Raw genomic sequence first — 17,932 nt, 5'->3', positions numbered from 1 at the left:
TGAATATAATTTTTGAGCCGTATTATCTTTGTGTATGAGGATACAGAAAATTAACCAATGAAGATTATAGGATAAGGTTTGCCTCCACACTACCACCACTACATCACCGTAAACATTGCTAATTCAAGGAGGAAGGAAAATAGGGGAATTGGGGTTTTGTGTGTGGACCCCGGTTTGCTGTTGATCATATTCCGAGGTGTCACAAAACTAGAGGTAGCCTGTGTGGTTTGTCTCTAACTTTCAATGTATGAGTGCCAAACTTTAATATTTGATTTCATGCTCTAAAAATGTAGCGAACTGATGCAATTTTTTGGCACGACTCATGACATTATCACATTTTGCAAAACGATGGGGATCTACACTTAGTTGTGTGTCAACTAAAGTGGTTTATTATTATTTTAAAAAATCCCAAAGTTGAAACTTTTAATAGCAAAGGCAATGGAGTTTCAAGGGGAAATCAATGGTAGGATTTGGGGTAGGACTTCATATGAAATATCGTCCACATTTTGTGCGTTCCTGTCGAGAAAACCGTGAATTTTTTGATGATCTCCAAAGGTCAGGAAGTTTGTGTGGAAAATGGTTGCACCCATTCAAAATAGGCCAACATTTTTTATGTGCCAAACTGATCATTATCATGTTGGCCCTCAAATTGTTTTGTAATAATGACGTTATGGGGTCACGCAATTGGTAGAATGTGTCATTATGCTCCCCAATATCACCTATAACAGAATGAAGTTGTGCACCTTTCATGGGAATGTTAGGTAAAAGCTAAACTTCACTTGGTGGGGAAGGGGGGGGGGTATTATTGTTTGCGGGTGGTTGTGACGTATTTTCCCCACAGTCAACAGAGGGCAGTATTCATAAAAAGTATAGAGTCTGGTTCCGGAGTAGCACACATGCTTGCACGGTGAATGGTATACACAAAATGTGCAGTGGCGGGAATAAGTCCAAATTATTTCCTCACACATGGCGGCAGAGAGATAGGCTTTTCGTGAACAATCTGGTGAAGAAATACGCCTGAAATGACGGCGAACTTCGTTGCTCCTGTGATCCAGGAGAACCCTACTGGGTGGGGGCCATGTGCGGTGCCGGAAAAGTTCAAAGATATCCCTTATCAGCCCTTTTCGAAAGGAGACAGGTTAGGAAAGGTGAGTGTTCTAAAATATTCTGGAGAACAATTCTTGCTCATTTTCGCTGGTAACCTGATTTCGTTGTACAGTTAAATACGCCATCCAGCAGGTACCTGCGAATAAATTAGTACTAAAAAAGTTGCTGATTTTAGGACTTTGGGAGTGGTCTGCTTGCATTTGCTGCAGCCATTTTTCACTTAACTGGCATACAAAGTCAACATGGTAAATAGTGCCAACGGTTTCCTAGACTCCCTCCCCCTCTGCTTCTTGGCCCTTCTCCCAACACATATACACATTAGCTTCTTTTATTTTTTTTAATTTAAATAAATCAAAAAGAAAAACCAACCCTCCATAAGGTTTATCACGAATAGCAAAATATCAAGAGAGGGCGCTGTTGAACCCACACAAAGGTATAGGCGTTGCGTGCGCGAGTCGTACAAACTGCATAGTAACCGCCCCATATTCCTTCCCACAATGCAGTGCGTTTCTGAATCGCGATAAACCTTATCCTCCAGAGTCCAACTAGATTTAAAGAGGCCAGCGCAACGGTTGAAATTGACAACTAAGTGTGCTATATTAGTGGGGATGTCTTGTATTGTTTGTAACCTCCATTGTTGATTGTTTGAATCTATCCAGTGATTTGATTCCTGCTGAACTTTGATTTGTGTTGTTTTTATTCAGTAAAGTTAGATCAATTTCATGTTATTTATATATCTTTATAAATTTCCACGATTCAGTTGGTGTCCATCGCAATGTGGGAAATTTTGAAGTTTGGTTAGTAAGTAGACAGAACAGTTGAACCTTTCAATGATGAAATAAGTTATCCCTGTCCGAGTTGAAAAATCTGTGGATATAAATCTTATTCTGAGAATTGTAAAGAAGCAAACTGCACTTTCTTCAAAATGCAGCCCATCACTCATCAGAATTTAATTAATGTATACAAGAAATATCCTCAAAACAGATTTGGCAATTTTCCTGGTTTAAAAGAAAACTAGACAATTGCCTCCATTATACCATGTCGTTGCCTGTATGCGACCATTTATAAATATTGAGTACAACATACATATTTTGTGCAAATTTTTTCCCAAGGAAAGAATTCTGTGGAATACTGCTCCAACCTTGCAACAAAATGTGCATACAGTTTACTTGTTTTGGTGTAATCCTATGAAAAACCCTTAGCCCTATCCCAGACAACCACATGAGTTTTTTTATCCCTCTGAAAAAAATGTGAAGCGACATAAAAATATGGATTTATACAGGCTGATCCAAAGAACTCCACCACTTCATGCATTGACCAATCCGACCTTGTTAATATTTACATAATTTAACAAAGTGCGTTAATTTTTCATATAGGTTTCAGATTGGACAGGAGCTACATATCAAGACAAAAGATATTTAGGTAAGAAAAACTTAATATTCGGGCAGTTAGTAAAATTTCCCCTTTAAAGTTCTGGGAAAAAACTCTACTTCTAATGTCCTTTCAGTGATGAATTTTGTTATCCCTGGCTTAAAAAAAATCTGTGGATAAAAAATATAATCTGAGAAAGGTATAAAAGTATGTTTGATTGTGCGATATATAAAAAAAGACTTTGATAAAAACGTTTAAACTACAAACCAGGCCTGGAAGAACACAAAGGCTCAGAGCTTGAACTTCGCAAAGCACAACAATTTTCTCCGGTAAGGGGTACTTCTATGAGAAAAATGTAATTTTGTTTTGGAACTTTGCAAATGCCTCCACAGCAAAAGCACAGGGCAATTGCTGTGGGTGCCCTGGGTTATTTTGAGGCCTGGAGGCTACACAAGGAGGCCATATCCTCTGTTGCCTGTGGTTTTGGCCTTGGTGCCCCTTCAAAACTTTCACATAACCTAAGATTCTCTAATGGAAGTGCCCTGTGCAAAATGAAAAGGGCCTTGCCCTCCTCAAGACGGAATTCCTGACTTGCACTTGAAATCACTGATTTGTGGGCTGGATTTACATGGAGTGGCCATGGAGCTGTTGCCCCATTTCTTGGCCTTGGTGCTCTGTCAAATGTTCACCATAGTTGTTAAGATTTTCCAACAGAAGTGCCTCTTGCAAAAAGAAAATGGCCTTGCCCTCTCAAAGATGAAATTCCAGGCATGTGATTCAACACATGTTTCTTTAATTTGACCGCCCACAGGCAAGTACTCGTCACAGTTTGGTTCTGGAAACCAATACACGTACTACCATGAACAAGATGAGTCAACGTTCCAGCTGGTTGACACGGCACGCACCCAGAAGCCTATCTACATGCGCAACCGTATGCGCTTCACTCAGGTACTTACATTAACCCTCTTACTGTCTGACTATTCATAGGGATGAGAGTTTTCAGACTTAGTTCCGATGCTGGAACTCTCTAACAAATCATATTCGGACATCAACTCACTCCAGACTTTTAAGTGCAACTTAAAAACGCACATGTTCTCTTACCGCCCATCAAACAACTTTGTGGTATTCTTTACAGCGCATTGTATCTCTGGAAAATGCACTTTACAAGTCTTACTCATTATGTAAAGTCGGCCTGGTGAACAAGAAAATCTGCCATTATGTTTTTATTGATCCACTTCTCTAGTGCTGGAGCACTGTGTCTAAAAGCTGTGTTCAAATTTTGCCATGGTGATTTGTATGGTGACATCATAATTTGCTAAGCAGAATTTGCTAAGCAGAACTGATAATGCTGCACATGCTAACAGGCATGCCACCATAGAGTCCCTACAGTTTGGGTGTTGTGGTTCTAATTATGGTGTTGGATTTTATTAGTTAGAGTGAGTTAAGATCAGATAGGGAAGAGTTGTACCTTTCAATGATGAAATAAGTTATCCCTGTCCGAGTAACTAAACAAATCTGTGGATAGAAATCTTATTCTGAGAATGGTAAAGAAGCAAAATGAAAGATTGTTTTCCTTAAGTTTGTGTTGTTGAAATTTGATCCAAGTTGCACACCGTACAAAATGGCACCAGAATCAGAATTTACTTAACTTGTTCTTCACTGAATATGCACATGACGTCATTTGAGTAGGGCTGTTCTTTGTCCAATCCTGCGCGCCCCATGTACAAATGTGTGCGCTTCCATTGTTTCCTCATCGGGTTACCTCTAAGATAGCAGCTAAGTGATTTCCATTCATAAAGACTACACTAGGCAATTGTGTATCCATGTCCCATGTCATTGCATGGGTGCATTTTTGAAATTGACTTGTGTGATTTTTTTCTAAGGAGAGATCCGTTTTCTGTGGAACACCGGCATCCGTGTTCAATGTCACTGCCCTCACTGAAGGTTAACACTAGTGTCTCTTTTTATTTTTGCAGCAACGCACAATGCGTCGTGATCGTGAGCGTCGTGAACAGCGACAGCAGGTGAATATGCAGACGCTGACCAAGGCCCAGAAGGAGAGACAACGACAGGTGCGCAGACTGCAGAAGCAGTACGGCCGCGGCCGGCAGAAGTGGTCGGACAAGGGCAACAATCGCTTCTGGAAGTCTTCGGTAAGTCACTGTACTACGCTTTTTGTTTCTCACAATTTGGATAATAGTACAAATAATGGAATCTTGTATAGTACTTTATCACACCTCAAATTGTCTCAGTATTTTGCACTGCAAGGTATGTTGAGCAATGCTTTTGAAGTATGAGACCTATTCTTTTACAGCACCATGAAATGATTTACAAGGTGTGGTGGTGCAATGCTGCCAATCGAACCAGGAACACAGGGGCAAACCCCTTCTCTTTATGATAAGTGCACTGAGTTCTTTTTATCTGTCTCATCTATTTTAGCCTTCAAGAAAGTCTCTACTAGGGTCAAAATGTCAGGCCACAGATCTGTGTACTTCTAATAAACACCAGTAGGCTTTGAAGTAAATGTCCTTTTTTGCCCTCCTTGTTTGAATGCTGCTCATTTAGGGCCCTGTGAAGGCTCGCAGCGCCTCAGTCCAAGTGCGAGGAGAATGGGAGGTTATAGAAGAGCTTGACTTTCCTCGTCTTAACAAACTCCGCTTCCCTGAAGCATCAGATCCAGAAGACTTGTGAGTATTGACAACCACAGTGTAGAAATTTCCTTATAACTTTGTGTGTTGTGTGGAACAAAGAAAAATTTAATTAAAGTGGGACTTCAAATATTTTAGTGAGAAATAACATCTTTCTCAAAAAACTGTTACTTCAGAGGGAGCCAGTTCTCACAATGTGTTATACTATCAACAGCTCTCTATTGCTCATTTTTATGTTAACAATTATATTTTGAGTAATCACCAATAGTGTCCAGTGCCTTTAATGAAGTAATTCTCACATTCTAGGCACCCCATGATTTATGAAAAAGGAGAATTGTTGGAGGAAAATGGCTCCTTGCACACCTCGCTGGTTAAAATTGTTGATTGAAAAACCGTACCTTTCAATGATGAAATTAGTTATCCCTGTCTGAGAAATTTAAAATCTGCGGATAATATGTATTTTCTGAGACTGGTACAGAAACGCGACGGCTTCCAAATTCAGCAGACACTTTGATGTGTGATGAACAGGGATGTGATTTTCAGGATGTTTTTCTCTGATTTCATTATTTGCTCTTAATCCATTTGAGCCTTGAAAGAAGTAAAGCAATTGGCCAAGGACAAAAATGTGACACTCCATATTGGATCCAGACTTGCTGTTTTGCATTTCTAGTGACGCACAAAATCTGTACACTTGCATTGTAGCATTGGAGATTCCGGGTCTTGAATAAGTGAGAACACTGTGCACCAAGCCTTTTGATTTGTTTAAGAAATGTCAGATACATCAAGTCTCATCCAGCTGAAAAATTGCATTGTTGCTACATTCAGTAGTTGACAAAAATTAGGGCAAATATGTGAGTTAATAAATTTTAGTTTTAGTTTGCAGATTAAACAAATGATACTGAATTTCGGAACTGAAATCAGATTTGCCCTTTGTGTTTTTTCATTTCAAACTCCAGAGTTACCTGCGGAGAGATGGAGTACTACGACAAGACATTTGATCGGATAACAACAAAGTCTGAGCGGAGACTAGCAAGGGTCAACCGGATCTTCCACAAGGTCACCACAACAGACGACCCCGTCATTAGAAAGGTACAAAAGTTATTGTCTATACTGAGCTTTTTGTAATGCTGAAATCTTGGGGCAAGATACAAACTTAAGGCCCGGTCCCACTGCAGCGATAACGAGAACGATAACGCATTCCATTGGTTGAATGAGCGTGTGCGTATTCTGCAAGGAGCAATTCAACCAATAGAGTACGTTCTCTTTGTGGCGTGATCGTTATCGTTTTCGATATCGCTGCAGTGTGACTCGGCCTTTACACTAGTATCTCTCTTCTAAATTCTAAATTGAAATTTTACTTCTTGAACCCAGTACCTTTCTATGATGATAAAAGTTATCCCTGTCTGAAAATGTTTTTAAAAAATATCGATGTGGATGATAATTTGTATCTGAGAAATGTAGTTATGGACCTACAGTAGTTGTATCAAAGAGGCAAAATGGCTTGCAAATCTTGTTTAGATTTGTTCAAGCACTAAACACAGCGTGCTGTGGTTAGTGAGTAGTGACTTTAAATTGTTAAAGCATCTGAGGGGGAGGGGAACGGAGCCTGCCTACAACTTTGAAAAAGTTAATACAATGTTGATTTAAATAACGTTTGAAAAACCAACTTAAAGCATTTTTTTCGTGAACAATAAGTATTTGCAATATTTGTAAATTTCCTCATTTTTTTCAACAAACTTCAACTATGTGTCCGCAGGTGTACTTGCCTGCTTCCATCAGCAGTTTTTCCTTTCCGGTAATCTGGAAAAGAAATAAGTAACTGGATATGTATAATATCTAAATTTGTATAATGAAACATGTTTTGTTCGTCATTTTTATCCCCTTTCCTTTCTATTCCACTTTGTAATCTTAATGATGTAGTTGGCCAGTAAAGGCAAGGTGTTTGCCACTGACATTATCCTGGCTACTCTGATGTGCTGTACCCGCTCTGTCTATTCCTGGGATATCGTCGTACAGGTGAGATATGAATTATCTAAAACTTGTCCTTGTCTATAGTGATTAAGTTCAATGATGAAATAAGTTATCCCTGTCCGAGTATTTCAAAAATCTGTGGATAGAAATCTTTTTCTGAGAATGGCAAACTGCAAAGTCACTGTATTATCGGTGCTATCCTTGGTGCAAGTAAAGCGCTTATATACAAAACAGTTGTTCAGCCATTGTTGTCGTCCTGATTAATTAATCTTTTAAATTTTCCTTTAAGCATGTTGGAGGCAAGCTCTTCTTTGACAAGAGAGATGACCCAGAATTCGGTGAGTTTCATATGGCAAGATATAATACTAATAATAACATTAAGTTTTTATACAGCGCTTGTCAAACTCTGGTGTTTCATTTTGGATGCATAATCGACATGCATTAAACAGTCCTTGTGGTGCCCTTTGCAAAGTACGAATTACATGTTTACATTGGCCTCATTAAGTGCGCCTCACCAGAGAAAAGTTGTTGTGCCCCTTCGAGACTGAAGTTCAAGGCTTGCATTCAGTTTTCACATAGATCCTTGTCATTTTAAATTCTCTTCACAATGAACACAGAATAAACACGTAAAGTCTTCTACCTTGCACTCTGAAAATCTTAATTTTGGTTTTTACCCATACACCTATGTGTGTTAGCACTGTATACTCAGTACTCGTTCACATTCAGAAAATCGTTTAAAAACTCTTCTTGTCCGCTGCGTCACAAACTTGCCTCATTTAGACAACGGGCAGGGATGCATTATTTTCTTTTGTGTTGAGCGCTAAGTAACTTCTCGCTTAAGTTTTGCATTTCAGTTTCAAATTTAACATGCAAATTTCAAGCCTGCACAAGCCAAAGATGCGAGAAGTTTGTGCGCTCCAAACAATCGTACGATAGCGCCCTCTTTGACTCAATGTTGTCAGGTCATGTTAAAAAACCCTTTGTGCATGTATATATCGCATGCCACGTGATCTTCTCTTGACCAATCAGAATGGATACACTGTTCAAGGTATTTATGAATGTATATTTTCTATTGTGTCTTGGCAGATTTACTGACAGTGAACGAGACGGCAGTTGAGACTCCTCAGGACGAGGGAAATCACATGAACTCACCTCGCAACCTGGCCCTAGAAGCTACCTTCATCAACCACAACTTCTCCCAACAGTGTCTCAAAAAGGTACGTCTTGCCCTCCTTAAAAGCACTGGACTGGATTTCACTAAGAGTGAGCGGGAAAGATATTTACGCATAAAACCTAAATTCCATAAATGGTACCTGACAGATTGACAAACTTAAGAAATATGCCAATATTAATCCTAAATTTCTACATGTACCAGAAGGTTTGATAACCAAACTATATTGAACGCATTTGATATTGATCTTAGCTAACTGAGACTTGGATCCAAATAGTATATCTGTCATGTCATTGTTCAGTTTGAGAGAATCTGATCTCATCCATAGTGTGACATCTTCAGTACAGGCTTCAAGCGGCATCTATTTGATTGGGTTGGAATGAGATATTAAGTTGGATATCATCTGCATAGCAATGATATTTGACATCATACTTGAGAAGGATGTGGCATAGGCCACTTAAGTAAATCAAGAATAGCATAGGCAGTGTCCTTTTGCAGTACCCCGGTGTAGGACATGTTTTATGTTCTTTGTCTCCTGTGCCGGTGAGTTGGTTTCCAGAGAATGACTTTGTGTGCCTCAAACTTAATCCCGCGGCAAGGGCAGCATCAATATTTTTCACGGTTTGGTTGTTTGTCCATTCACTCAAGTTACTGTATCGTAGATCGTACCCTCAGAAATACTCTAAGGTTGTATTTCAGCTTCTTGTGATCTGTACGTTTGAGTTGCATTGGTTCTCCAAGCTTCTACAGAGCTTGGGTTATTTGTAGATTGTTACCAACCCCAGGGAACGAAGATGGTACAAGCTAGAACATACAGGTAGTCCTCAAATCCCTTCGTTAGTCCCTCGGCAAGGGCAGCATGAATATTTTTAACGGTTTGGTTGTATGTCCATTCACTCAAGTTACTGTCTCGTAGATCGTACCCGCAGAAATACTCTATTGTTGTATAAAGCTTCTTGTGATCTGTCTGTTTGTGTTGCATTGGTTATCCGAGCTTCTACAGAGCTTGGGTTATTTGTAGATTGTTACCAACCCCAGGGAACGAAGATGGTACAAGCTAGAACATACAGGTAGTCCTCAAATCCCTCCGTTAGTCCCGCGGCAAGGGCAGCATGAATATTTTTATCGGTTTGGTTGTATGTCCATTCACTCAAGTTACTGTATCGTAGATCGTACCCGCAGAAATACTCTAAGGTCCTATAAAGTCTCTTGTGATCTGTACAAAATGGCAGGTCTTGCAAAATACATTCACTCAGGGTCGGTACAGTCGTGGTTCCACCCTTTGCCTGGGCAATTTTAGAATGCATTGATTAGATATAGCTCACTGTGGCTGTTGATTTCTCATTATCACAGTACATGCTGTAATAATAATAATGGATACTTTTATAGCGCCGGTATGCGCCGCAAGCAACGCTCATGGCGCTGCTCTACTAAAGAACAACCAACAAGCAATGAAAGTAGAAAAAAATAATAAGAAAAATAAACTTTACAAAATACTTCTCTTTGTAGATGAGTTTTTAAACTGTTCTTGAATATGTTAAGTGAGTTTGAAAGTTTCACAGTTTCAGGTAGGGAGTTCCAAAGCCTTGGTGCTGCGCTTTGAAAACCTCTCTCCTCCCATCGATGATTTGTCGTTTTTTTCCTGAAGGAGTTTGTGTTTTATAGATCGTAATGGATGAAGACATGAGTCTTTCCACTGCTGAATGGGCCAGACTGATAACTAATGGGGGACTTGGTCATTCGTAATTAATATATTAATTATGTGCAATAAAGAAGCATTGTCCCTTCTGATTGATTGTGTGTGTGTAGCAGTTATCGCATTGCTGACATTGTCAGTTCCGCTTCTGCCGTTTTGACTATTTTTCAAGTCAGCTCCGTCAATTCCTCCTTGGACAGAAGTCTGAGGTAGTCCAACCCAGCTGTGCTTTGTAAACGCTTGCCAACTGTCTTGAGGTCTCGGTCGAGCACCGCCATTAGAGTGATACGAGTGCGTCCTCCACCAGGTTGAAGTACACCAGGTTGAAGTACTCATCTACAAATCGTTGAGCGGGTACATCTCTTGGGAGCCGCAAGACGTGTCCGAATATTCGCCAGCGTGCTTGGGAGGACCTTGATGTGGACCGATCCACTTTTGCAGCGAAGGTAGAGTGCCTTGTTGGAGATTCTATGTGGTTACTGATTACCAATGAGCTGTCGTAACTGGCTTGGGTGGAATGAGTCTAGTTGGTCGGGTTTGTTTTGGGGTGAGGCCTTGGAGAGGCGGATATGAAGATTGTTGATGAAGTGTATTTTGTAGTCCACCGTTGAATGCTGAAGTCTGAAGCACTTGTATCGTTTTAGTCAAAGCTTTTTCATTTTTATTTTTCATGTTCTTTTCTTGCTCAAACAGAATGGGGAGCGGTATAAGTTTGCTCAACCTAACCCCTTCCAAGAAGATGACGAGTCAGAGGTGGCCTCTGTCGGATATAGGTAAGTGAAGAAGGAACCATCTCAAAGGGTTTAGCTACTTTTTATAGAACACAAAACACAATGTACACAGGTTTGCATTAAACTTACACAGTTTTAAGATAATAGGGAGGTTTCGCACGCAAACATGGATCATATATAACAAACCGTTTAAAATGCCTTTCATAGACCAACTCGCCCCATCCAAGGCAAGGTGTCCCTTTAAATTTCTTCATTAAAATGGAAAATGTTGTCATGTTTTTGTTGTTGTGATCTCTATGAATTAACAATATTAATCTTGTGATTTGTTTTTACCACTACACTGATGTTTATTAAGCACTGTATAGTTGCTTATTTCCTGAGGTCTGTGAAAAAAAAAGTACACAGGCATATCACTCGGTTGGGATTCGAACCAATAGCCTTTGAATTGCTATCCAGCAGATGTCTTACCAAGCTAGATTTCGAGTTTGCACAGTAGCTAGAGGCAGTCCGAATCCAATGTGTTGGCATCGGGTACTGCAGCGAATTAGTAGATGCTAGTTTTTCAAATGAACCTGATAAAAATTTAAGTTTGGCCAGGTAGAATAAGTCCATAACCTGATAATATTTGGAACTTCAAAATCAGTCAGCTCTCAAACTAAAATTTAATACAACATTCGTCTGATCTTCAACAATCTTGTACATTTTTACTTTTTAAGAGGAAGGGTTTTGTGTCGGTGTCTTCAATGATGAACAAAGTTATCCCTGTCTTATGTTAAATCGTGAGGATATTTATTTTGAACTGAGATAGACAACCTGACCATCCCAGGCCTCTTCAAAGACATCAAGATTTCATTCTTGTGGGCATACAGCTACTTTCCTCTGGTAGGGGCGCTATTATCAGGAAATCTTAAAATTTGTGTAGGAACTTTGCAAAAGGGCACCACAGCAACAGCACAGGGCACCTTTTGCATTGCTTGAGCTTCCACTAGATCATCTAGCTTGCCCAGTGGCTAGAGGCAGTCCGGGTGCCACATCCATTTAGTAGATGCTATTTTTTGCAAATGAATTTTATGAAAATATGATTGTGGTAGTGTGGAACAAGTCTTTGTTGATAAGCTTGTATTACTCTGTGTTTGTACTGTAGAATTGCAAAGGTCGTGGGTTCGAATCCCACACGAGTAATATGCCTATGATTTTTTTTTCACAGAGCCTGGGAAAGTACCGAGTATACAGTGCTAACACACATTGGTGTATGAGGGTAAAATCAAAACTAATATTCTTTATCCCTGATGCAAATTTTCATCTATAAACGATGACATGTTTGTGTTTTGAACATCAGGTATCGTAAATACCACATCGGTGACGACCTGGATCTGATTGTACGATGTGAGCATGATGCCGTCATGATGGGTTCCAATGGAGAGAATCAGTTCATCAGTATGAAGACACTCAACGAATGGGATTCTAAGGTACGCTCAAGTAGTCCTAGGCTTACCAGAATAACAGCCCTAACTCTAATTCATAGAGCTGCTTGAAGGATTTGGGTACCTTTTCAAAATGTCCATAGATTTACATTAAACTTACAGGGTTTGAAGATAATGATAGTGGAAAGCTTCCCTTCAAATATTACTTACTGAGTAAAACAATGTCATGAAAATAGGTTTGTAAATGACAAAAATAATTTTCATGACATTGTTTTACTCATTTCTCAAAAACTACAGCACCTCAGCAAGTAATATTTTCAGGGAAGCTTTCTACTATCATTACCTTCAAACTGTGTAAGTTTAGTGTAAATCTGTGGATATTGTGTTTTTTGTCCTACAAAAGTTACATATAGACCCTTTAAAGGAACATCACAGGATTGGTTGTTGCTAACAAAACAGTTGCTGGCAGTGTAAGCACTTTATGTAATCCACCGGGTACCGGACACTTCGGCACCTTGCAAACTCGGCACTAGCAAACTCGGCACTTCGCAAACTCGGCACCTCGCAAACTCGGCACCCACTCGGCACCAAGAATGTCGGCACCAAACAAACTCGGCACCGGCCTGTTTTGGTCCAACAAACTCGGCACCAAACAAACTCGGCACCGGCCTATTTTGGTCCACCAAACCAAACTTGGGCACCGTAGCTTATATGGCCATAACCGGTTCCGAACTTTTGAAAAATTGGCATCGGAGATTTTTTTAGGGAAACTTTACGTCCGCACGTTCAGTTTTGTTCTCCTTCTTTTCTTCTTTCACAATCATTTTGGTGAAAGTGCATCGCTATGTGTTAATGTAATGGACATTGAAAACGATAGAAGGACTTTTTGATTTTGAAGAGAGTGTGATTTGGGAGCGTGTTTTGCCTACATGGCGGCCGTCGGCCATGGGGGACTTTTGCCCCACCACACGGTAGCGGTTTGCTCATGCACGCGGTGTATAGTGGAATCGTGAAAAAGAACAGTGCACGACAGTCTGTAACAGAAATTATTTAAAACGTACTCTTTATTTTGAATTGGTATTTTATTGGATCAAATTTTCGTGTAAATTGTCACAAAAAATAATTGGACATCGAAATTACGTATTTTAATATTAATTATTAGGTGTGTATCGTTGTCGGTACGACGTCGAACCCGTCGATACACACGATGAGGATCGGGATTTATTTCAATTTCCAACTGGGTGCCTAGTTTGTAACCGTGGCAGATTGAGCGTTTTCAACCAGGTGCCGAGTTTGTAGTTGTGCATGTGCCGAGTTTGTGGGTGCCGAGTTTGCAAGGTGCCGAGGTTGTGGGTGCCGAGTTTGAGAGGTGCCGAGTTTGCTGCTGCCGAGTTTGCAAGGTGCCGAAGTGTCCGGTATTCAATCCACCATATACATAAGCTGACAACCCTGTAGAAGTTTGAGATCAATGAGCCATCTGGGTCATGAGAGATTAGTGAAAAACCAATTCTGTAATGTTCCTTTAAATGTACCTTGTTTTGTGCTGTTGACCTTCTGACGACCTGCTGACTGTTTGGATTTAGGGGGTTCGTGGCTAACGTGATTAAGTTCAATGATGAAATAAGTTATCCCTGTCCGAGTAATCAACAAATCTGTGGATAGAAATCTTATTCTGAGAATGGCAAACTGGTTTATGAGTTGTACATGTGTGGCGTTCCCATGATACTAGTTTAAAACATGAATTTGCTCCTTTTTTGTCCTACCCATTTGTTGTGTGTTAGTTGTTCCGTTTTTAGACTTTTAAAACCTATGTACTTGGTCTGGCTCTCTACTTTCTAGTACTACGCCTTATGAGCAATATTATTTTGGATACACAGTGCTCAACAAATGCTTATTCTTATTATGGTTATTATTATTTCTACAGTCACTGGGTATTGCCGAATGGCGTCAGAAGCTGGACTCGCAGAGGGGAGCAGTGCTAGCCACCGAACTGAAGAACAACAGCTTCAAGCTGTCCAAGTGGACTGTATGTGCCCTGCTCAGCGGTTCCGACCACATCAAGTTTGGGTAAGAGAAGTTATTCTGTTAGATCGATCAACATTGTGAAGCCAAATCACTGAGTTTGGGCTTTTAGTGGCTTTTACAGGATAAAAAGTTGTGAATTTTATGGTGTCGGCTTTGTTGGAATCACTTTTAGACGTGGTGAAAGTTTCTTGAACCATGTGTTGTGGCTTTGTTGTTTGTAAGTTGTTTTTTTCTGTCTGGCCTCTGTTTGTCCGTTTATCTTGTCTCTGTCTGTGTGCATGCTGATTACCACAAGCATCGGATTATCAAATCAGCCTCCTTACAAATTCCTTTCTTTTGCTTCTGGAAGCCAATTATAACTTGGTATTTTCTGTTGTGTATTACCTTGTATATCTTTGCATACTGTACATGTATTGCACAGTGTGAAAACAAATGCTGATTGATTGATTGATTGATTGAGTGAGTGATTGAGTGATTGACTGATTAATCAATTACATTAATTCCTGTAGACACTCAATAAAGAGAAATTTTATATTTAATTTCTTGACTTGTCAGGTAATGAATAATTATTAAATTAAATTGTTCAATAAATAAACTTCATATTGAATACTGCTTATTTATCTGTTTTCAAAACTCAAGATTGTAACTTATAATTTACAGGCCTAGGCTTTCTGTCTGCGACCTACCCATACTGTTATTAAGTTCTTTGATTAGTTTTTCCATTACATTTTACCCTTGCTTTATGATTGTACATGTACACATAGTATGGAAAATAAACCTGAAACCTGTAAAATAACCGTTCTTTTTCTATTACCAATAGTTATGTTTCCCGCCTGAACCCACGTGACTCATCCAAGCATGTGATTCTGGGGTCCCAGCAGTTCAAGCCAGTGGAGTTGGCGTCACAGATCAATCTGAACATGGATAACGCCTGGGGTATACTGCGCTGTATCATCGACAAGTGCTTCAAACTGAAGGAGGGCAAATACCTCATCCTGAAGGATCCCATGAAGGTAGACGTCTGAGGAATCTTTCAAATTTACTTCCTTCCTTTGTGTGACTGTCAGGCATGATATTTTTCCTACTTTTAGTCCGTTTCTGATTTGTTTGCCCTGTGACAAATCAGAAGTCTTTTAAAGCCTACATCATGTGTACATGTAGGTCAGCCTTTGATTCAATAACATTTTTCGTACTTTTTTTCCAAGGAGCAAATATCATGCCTGGACTGTACAAAAACCTTTTTTTAAATGCGCTAAACCTTTTACGGACCATATTATCACCCTATGCCTAGACATGCCTTTATTTCTAAGTTTTTGAGACAATTGTTGTTGTTTTCTTGGTAGGGGCCATGCATAATAGTCAATGTTAACAAAAATTGTTTTGACCCACCTACGCACCCCAAATTTCGATTTTTAAATATTGATTTACTTCCAAATATACTCTATAAACTAAAGAACAAAGTAATGCCTCAAATGATGCAGATTTATCAGATCAAAGGACTCCAACATAAAGCAGATCGAACAGCCTTCTTTATTTTATCAAGTAAAAAATATTTTTATTTTTTTTAATATTGATTATTATGAATGGCCCCTTGAAGTGTCTTGAAAGGAAACAGAAGTTTGGTTTTCTTTCAGGATTAAAGACACTGTTGACATTTCTTGTTATGTTTTTTTATCTCTTATGTTACAGGGGGAAAAAATGGTTGTAGTATGGGCTTTATAATGATTCAGCTCTCTATAAACATTAAATAATGTTTATTATTTTCACCAATCCGGTTTCAATAGTTTTATGAGGAAGGGTTTTGTGTCAGTGTCTTCAATGATGAGCAAAGTTATCCCTGTCTTATGTTAAATCGTGAGGATATTTATTTTGATCTGAGACAGACAACCTGACCATCCCCTAACTTTTCAAAAGATTTCTAGTTATTTTCAAGTTGTTTGAGAACTGGGAACATCCTGAGTATTAAGGGAAGGTATACAGTTGGTAATCACTCTTAAAATTAATAGCAACATAAAAAACATTGGAAAATTTCAGTTCATGATAATTTGACCTTATTGTTTGAGTGGAACTTAGGACAGATCTTGCAGGTTTGTGGCTGCTAGAGGCGTTTTGGTTAAAGCAGTTTCTGATCGCTATGGTCTCGAGGGTTGAAGCGGGGCTGCAAAGACCAAATGAGTTTTGTGATGCACTTATTCCCTTATTAGTTTCAGCATTGAGTTATATGGCACTTATATATCACAACAATCAGTTGAATTTAGACATGATTGATTTTATGTATTTACTTCTTATTTTGTTTTTCAGCCGGTAATTCGAATCTATGACATCCCTGACAACACCTTCAGCTCGGACGACGATGCGGACGAATCGTCCTCAGAAGAAGAGGAGGAGGATGACAATGGTAAGACACTCCCACTTCCCCAGTCTCCCCAGTCCCCCCCCCCCCCCACCACTCCTCTTGGTATTTAGGACACAAACCTAATTACAGAAACCCGCAGAATGATGTTAAACTTTATACAGTGCTTGAATTTTGGTAGCGGTAGCTGAGAATTTTTATTGGACCAGAGTTGATTTTACCAGAATCTAAATAAGAAAGAAATTGCTACAATCAGCTGATTGCTTTTTTTTGTAGGGTTTCAGATTCAGTTTTCTAAAATATGACTTCATTTGAGAGGGAAATATTTCACAGGGAAAATGGGAACTTCAAAATTAGTTGGCTCTCAAACTAAAATCTTTCAACTTTTTTGTGTCAGTGTCTTCAATGATGAGCAAAGTTATCCCTGTCTTATGTTAAATCGTGAGGATATTTATTTTGATCTGAGACAGACAACCTGACCATCCCCAAAACTTCTCAAAAGACTTTTTGGAGCAAGTTCGAGTATGCACATTTAGTCCACCAGTGGTCGACCACAGACTAGCAACGCACATGCGCAGTGATGACTCACCTGAACGACTCGTTTGGTAGTCTAAGTCAACCTTCCACCTTTTCGCTAAACTTTCAATGGTTCCCCTCTGCGCTTAACACATGTTAGAATGGAACATGCTGTTGGGACCAGTGAAGAAACCATGGGCTCGAGGCTGGTTCCAAATGGTCGACCACAGTAGTCAACCAATGGTCGACCAGCCTGGGTTCGAGTCAAAATGGTCAACCTTTAGTTAACCATTGTGCACACTCGAACTTGCTCCAAGTTATAACTTGGGATTATACAGAGTTGAAAGGGAAAGTATGTGTTTGGTAATCGCTCTTTATAATAATGGCAAAAACAGCCGTTAGTTAGAAGCCTACAGCATCATTTGATAGTGTAAAGCATTTTGCACTTCAAAGTCATGTGGGTATGTAAAAATAAAAAAGGTTAATACCCCAAAATGAGAAGCATTAGTGCGTCGTCATCATATTGTGTATTCCTATTTCCTGCGTGGACATATAATTATGCTCCACATTTTCGACAACCTTTCAGAATTCAGATTGTTTGTCCAATCCAAAATTATTGAGACTTCACCCAATCTGTCCCCCTCCTTGTTTATTACTGCAAAACACAAACCTAGGTTGACAGTGTGATCTTTCTTGGGACAGACAAGAATCTCAATTGATTCTACCGTTTTAAATTTTGCACAATTTATTTTTATTTTATGTTTTAAATGCACTGTTTTTCTCCTTTTTACCTTGTCAGACGAAGATGCCTAAACAGCCGGTCGTAGTGGATCACCCTACAATCTTGTCACCAGTGAACACAGAGGCTATATTCCATCAGAGAGAAAAACAGAGGACAATTTAAAGGCTTCCGGGCCCA

The 17,932-nt window shown here is 39.5% G+C and overlaps 1 protein-coding gene and 7 non-coding genes across 8 annotated transcripts; all 8 read left to right on the top strand.

The window, feature by feature from the left end:
* Positions 1-955: 955 nt before the first annotated feature.
* Positions 956-17,898, top strand: LOC139943893 (eukaryotic translation initiation factor 3 subunit D-like). The gene is made up of 15 exons (XM_071940772.1): positions 956-1,148; positions 2,484-2,529; positions 3,290-3,426; positions 4,455-4,631; positions 5,044-5,165; positions 6,083-6,215; positions 7,047-7,142; positions 7,387-7,435; positions 8,184-8,314; positions 10,658-10,737; positions 12,035-12,164; positions 14,044-14,186; positions 14,965-15,157; positions 16,446-16,542; positions 17,813-17,898. Exons 1-15 carry the CDS (start codon positions 1,023-1,025, stop codon positions 17,824-17,826), a joined length of 1,674 nt encoding a protein of 557 aa, XP_071796873.1. The 5' UTR covers positions 956-1,022; the 3' UTR covers positions 17,827-17,898.
* Positions 1,930-2,005, top strand: LOC139944718 (small nucleolar RNA R38). The gene has a single exon (XR_011787020.1). It is a non-coding gene; the product is annotated as a small nucleolar RNA R38 (small nucleolar RNA).
* Positions 2,606-2,679, top strand: LOC139944713 (small nucleolar RNA R38). Its single transcript, XR_011787016.1, has one exon. It is a non-coding gene; the product is annotated as a small nucleolar RNA R38 (small nucleolar RNA).
* Positions 3,945-4,024, top strand: LOC139944714 (small nucleolar RNA R38). Its single transcript, XR_011787017.1, has one exon. It is a non-coding gene; the product is annotated as a small nucleolar RNA R38 (small nucleolar RNA).
* LOC139944715 (small nucleolar RNA R38) lies at positions 5,523-5,600 on the top strand. Its single transcript, XR_011787018.1, has one exon. It is a non-coding gene; the product is annotated as a small nucleolar RNA R38 (small nucleolar RNA).
* Positions 6,499-6,585, top strand: LOC139944717 (small nucleolar RNA R38). The gene has a single exon (XR_011787019.1). It is a non-coding gene; the product is annotated as a small nucleolar RNA R38 (small nucleolar RNA).
* LOC139944712 (small nucleolar RNA R38) lies at positions 7,186-7,264 on the top strand. The gene has a single exon (XR_011787015.1). It is a non-coding gene; the product is annotated as a small nucleolar RNA R38 (small nucleolar RNA).
* Positions 13,724-13,802, top strand: LOC139944711 (small nucleolar RNA R38). Its single transcript, XR_011787014.1, has one exon. It is a non-coding gene; the product is annotated as a small nucleolar RNA R38 (small nucleolar RNA).
* Positions 17,899-17,932: the final 34 nt, after the last annotated feature.

The sequence above is a fragment of the Asterias amurensis genome, chromosome 11, assembly GCF_032118995.1.
Source record: "Asterias amurensis chromosome 11, ASM3211899v1".
In the NCBI taxonomy this organism is placed as follows: Eukaryota; Metazoa; Echinodermata; class Asteroidea; order Forcipulatida; family Asteriidae; genus Asterias; species Asterias amurensis.
The sequence above is the reverse complement of the archived record's forward strand: the minus strand, read 5'-3'. Positions and strand labels throughout refer to the sequence as shown.

Bases quoted from the DNA above. Each gene is read 5' to 3' on its own strand.
- LOC139943893 (XM_071940772.1), top strand. From the start codon at position 1,023: ATGACGGCGAACTTCGTTGCTCCTGTGATCCAGGAGAACCCTACTGGG. The intron at 4,632-5,043 runs GTAAGTCACTGT...CTGCTCATTTAG, and splicing joins ATCGCTTCTGGAAGTCTTCG to GGCCCTGTGAAGGCTCGCAG. The intron at 6,216-7,046 runs GTACAAAAGTTA...TTAATGATGTAG, and splicing joins ACGACCCCGTCATTAGAAAG to TTGGCCAGTAAAGGCAAGGT.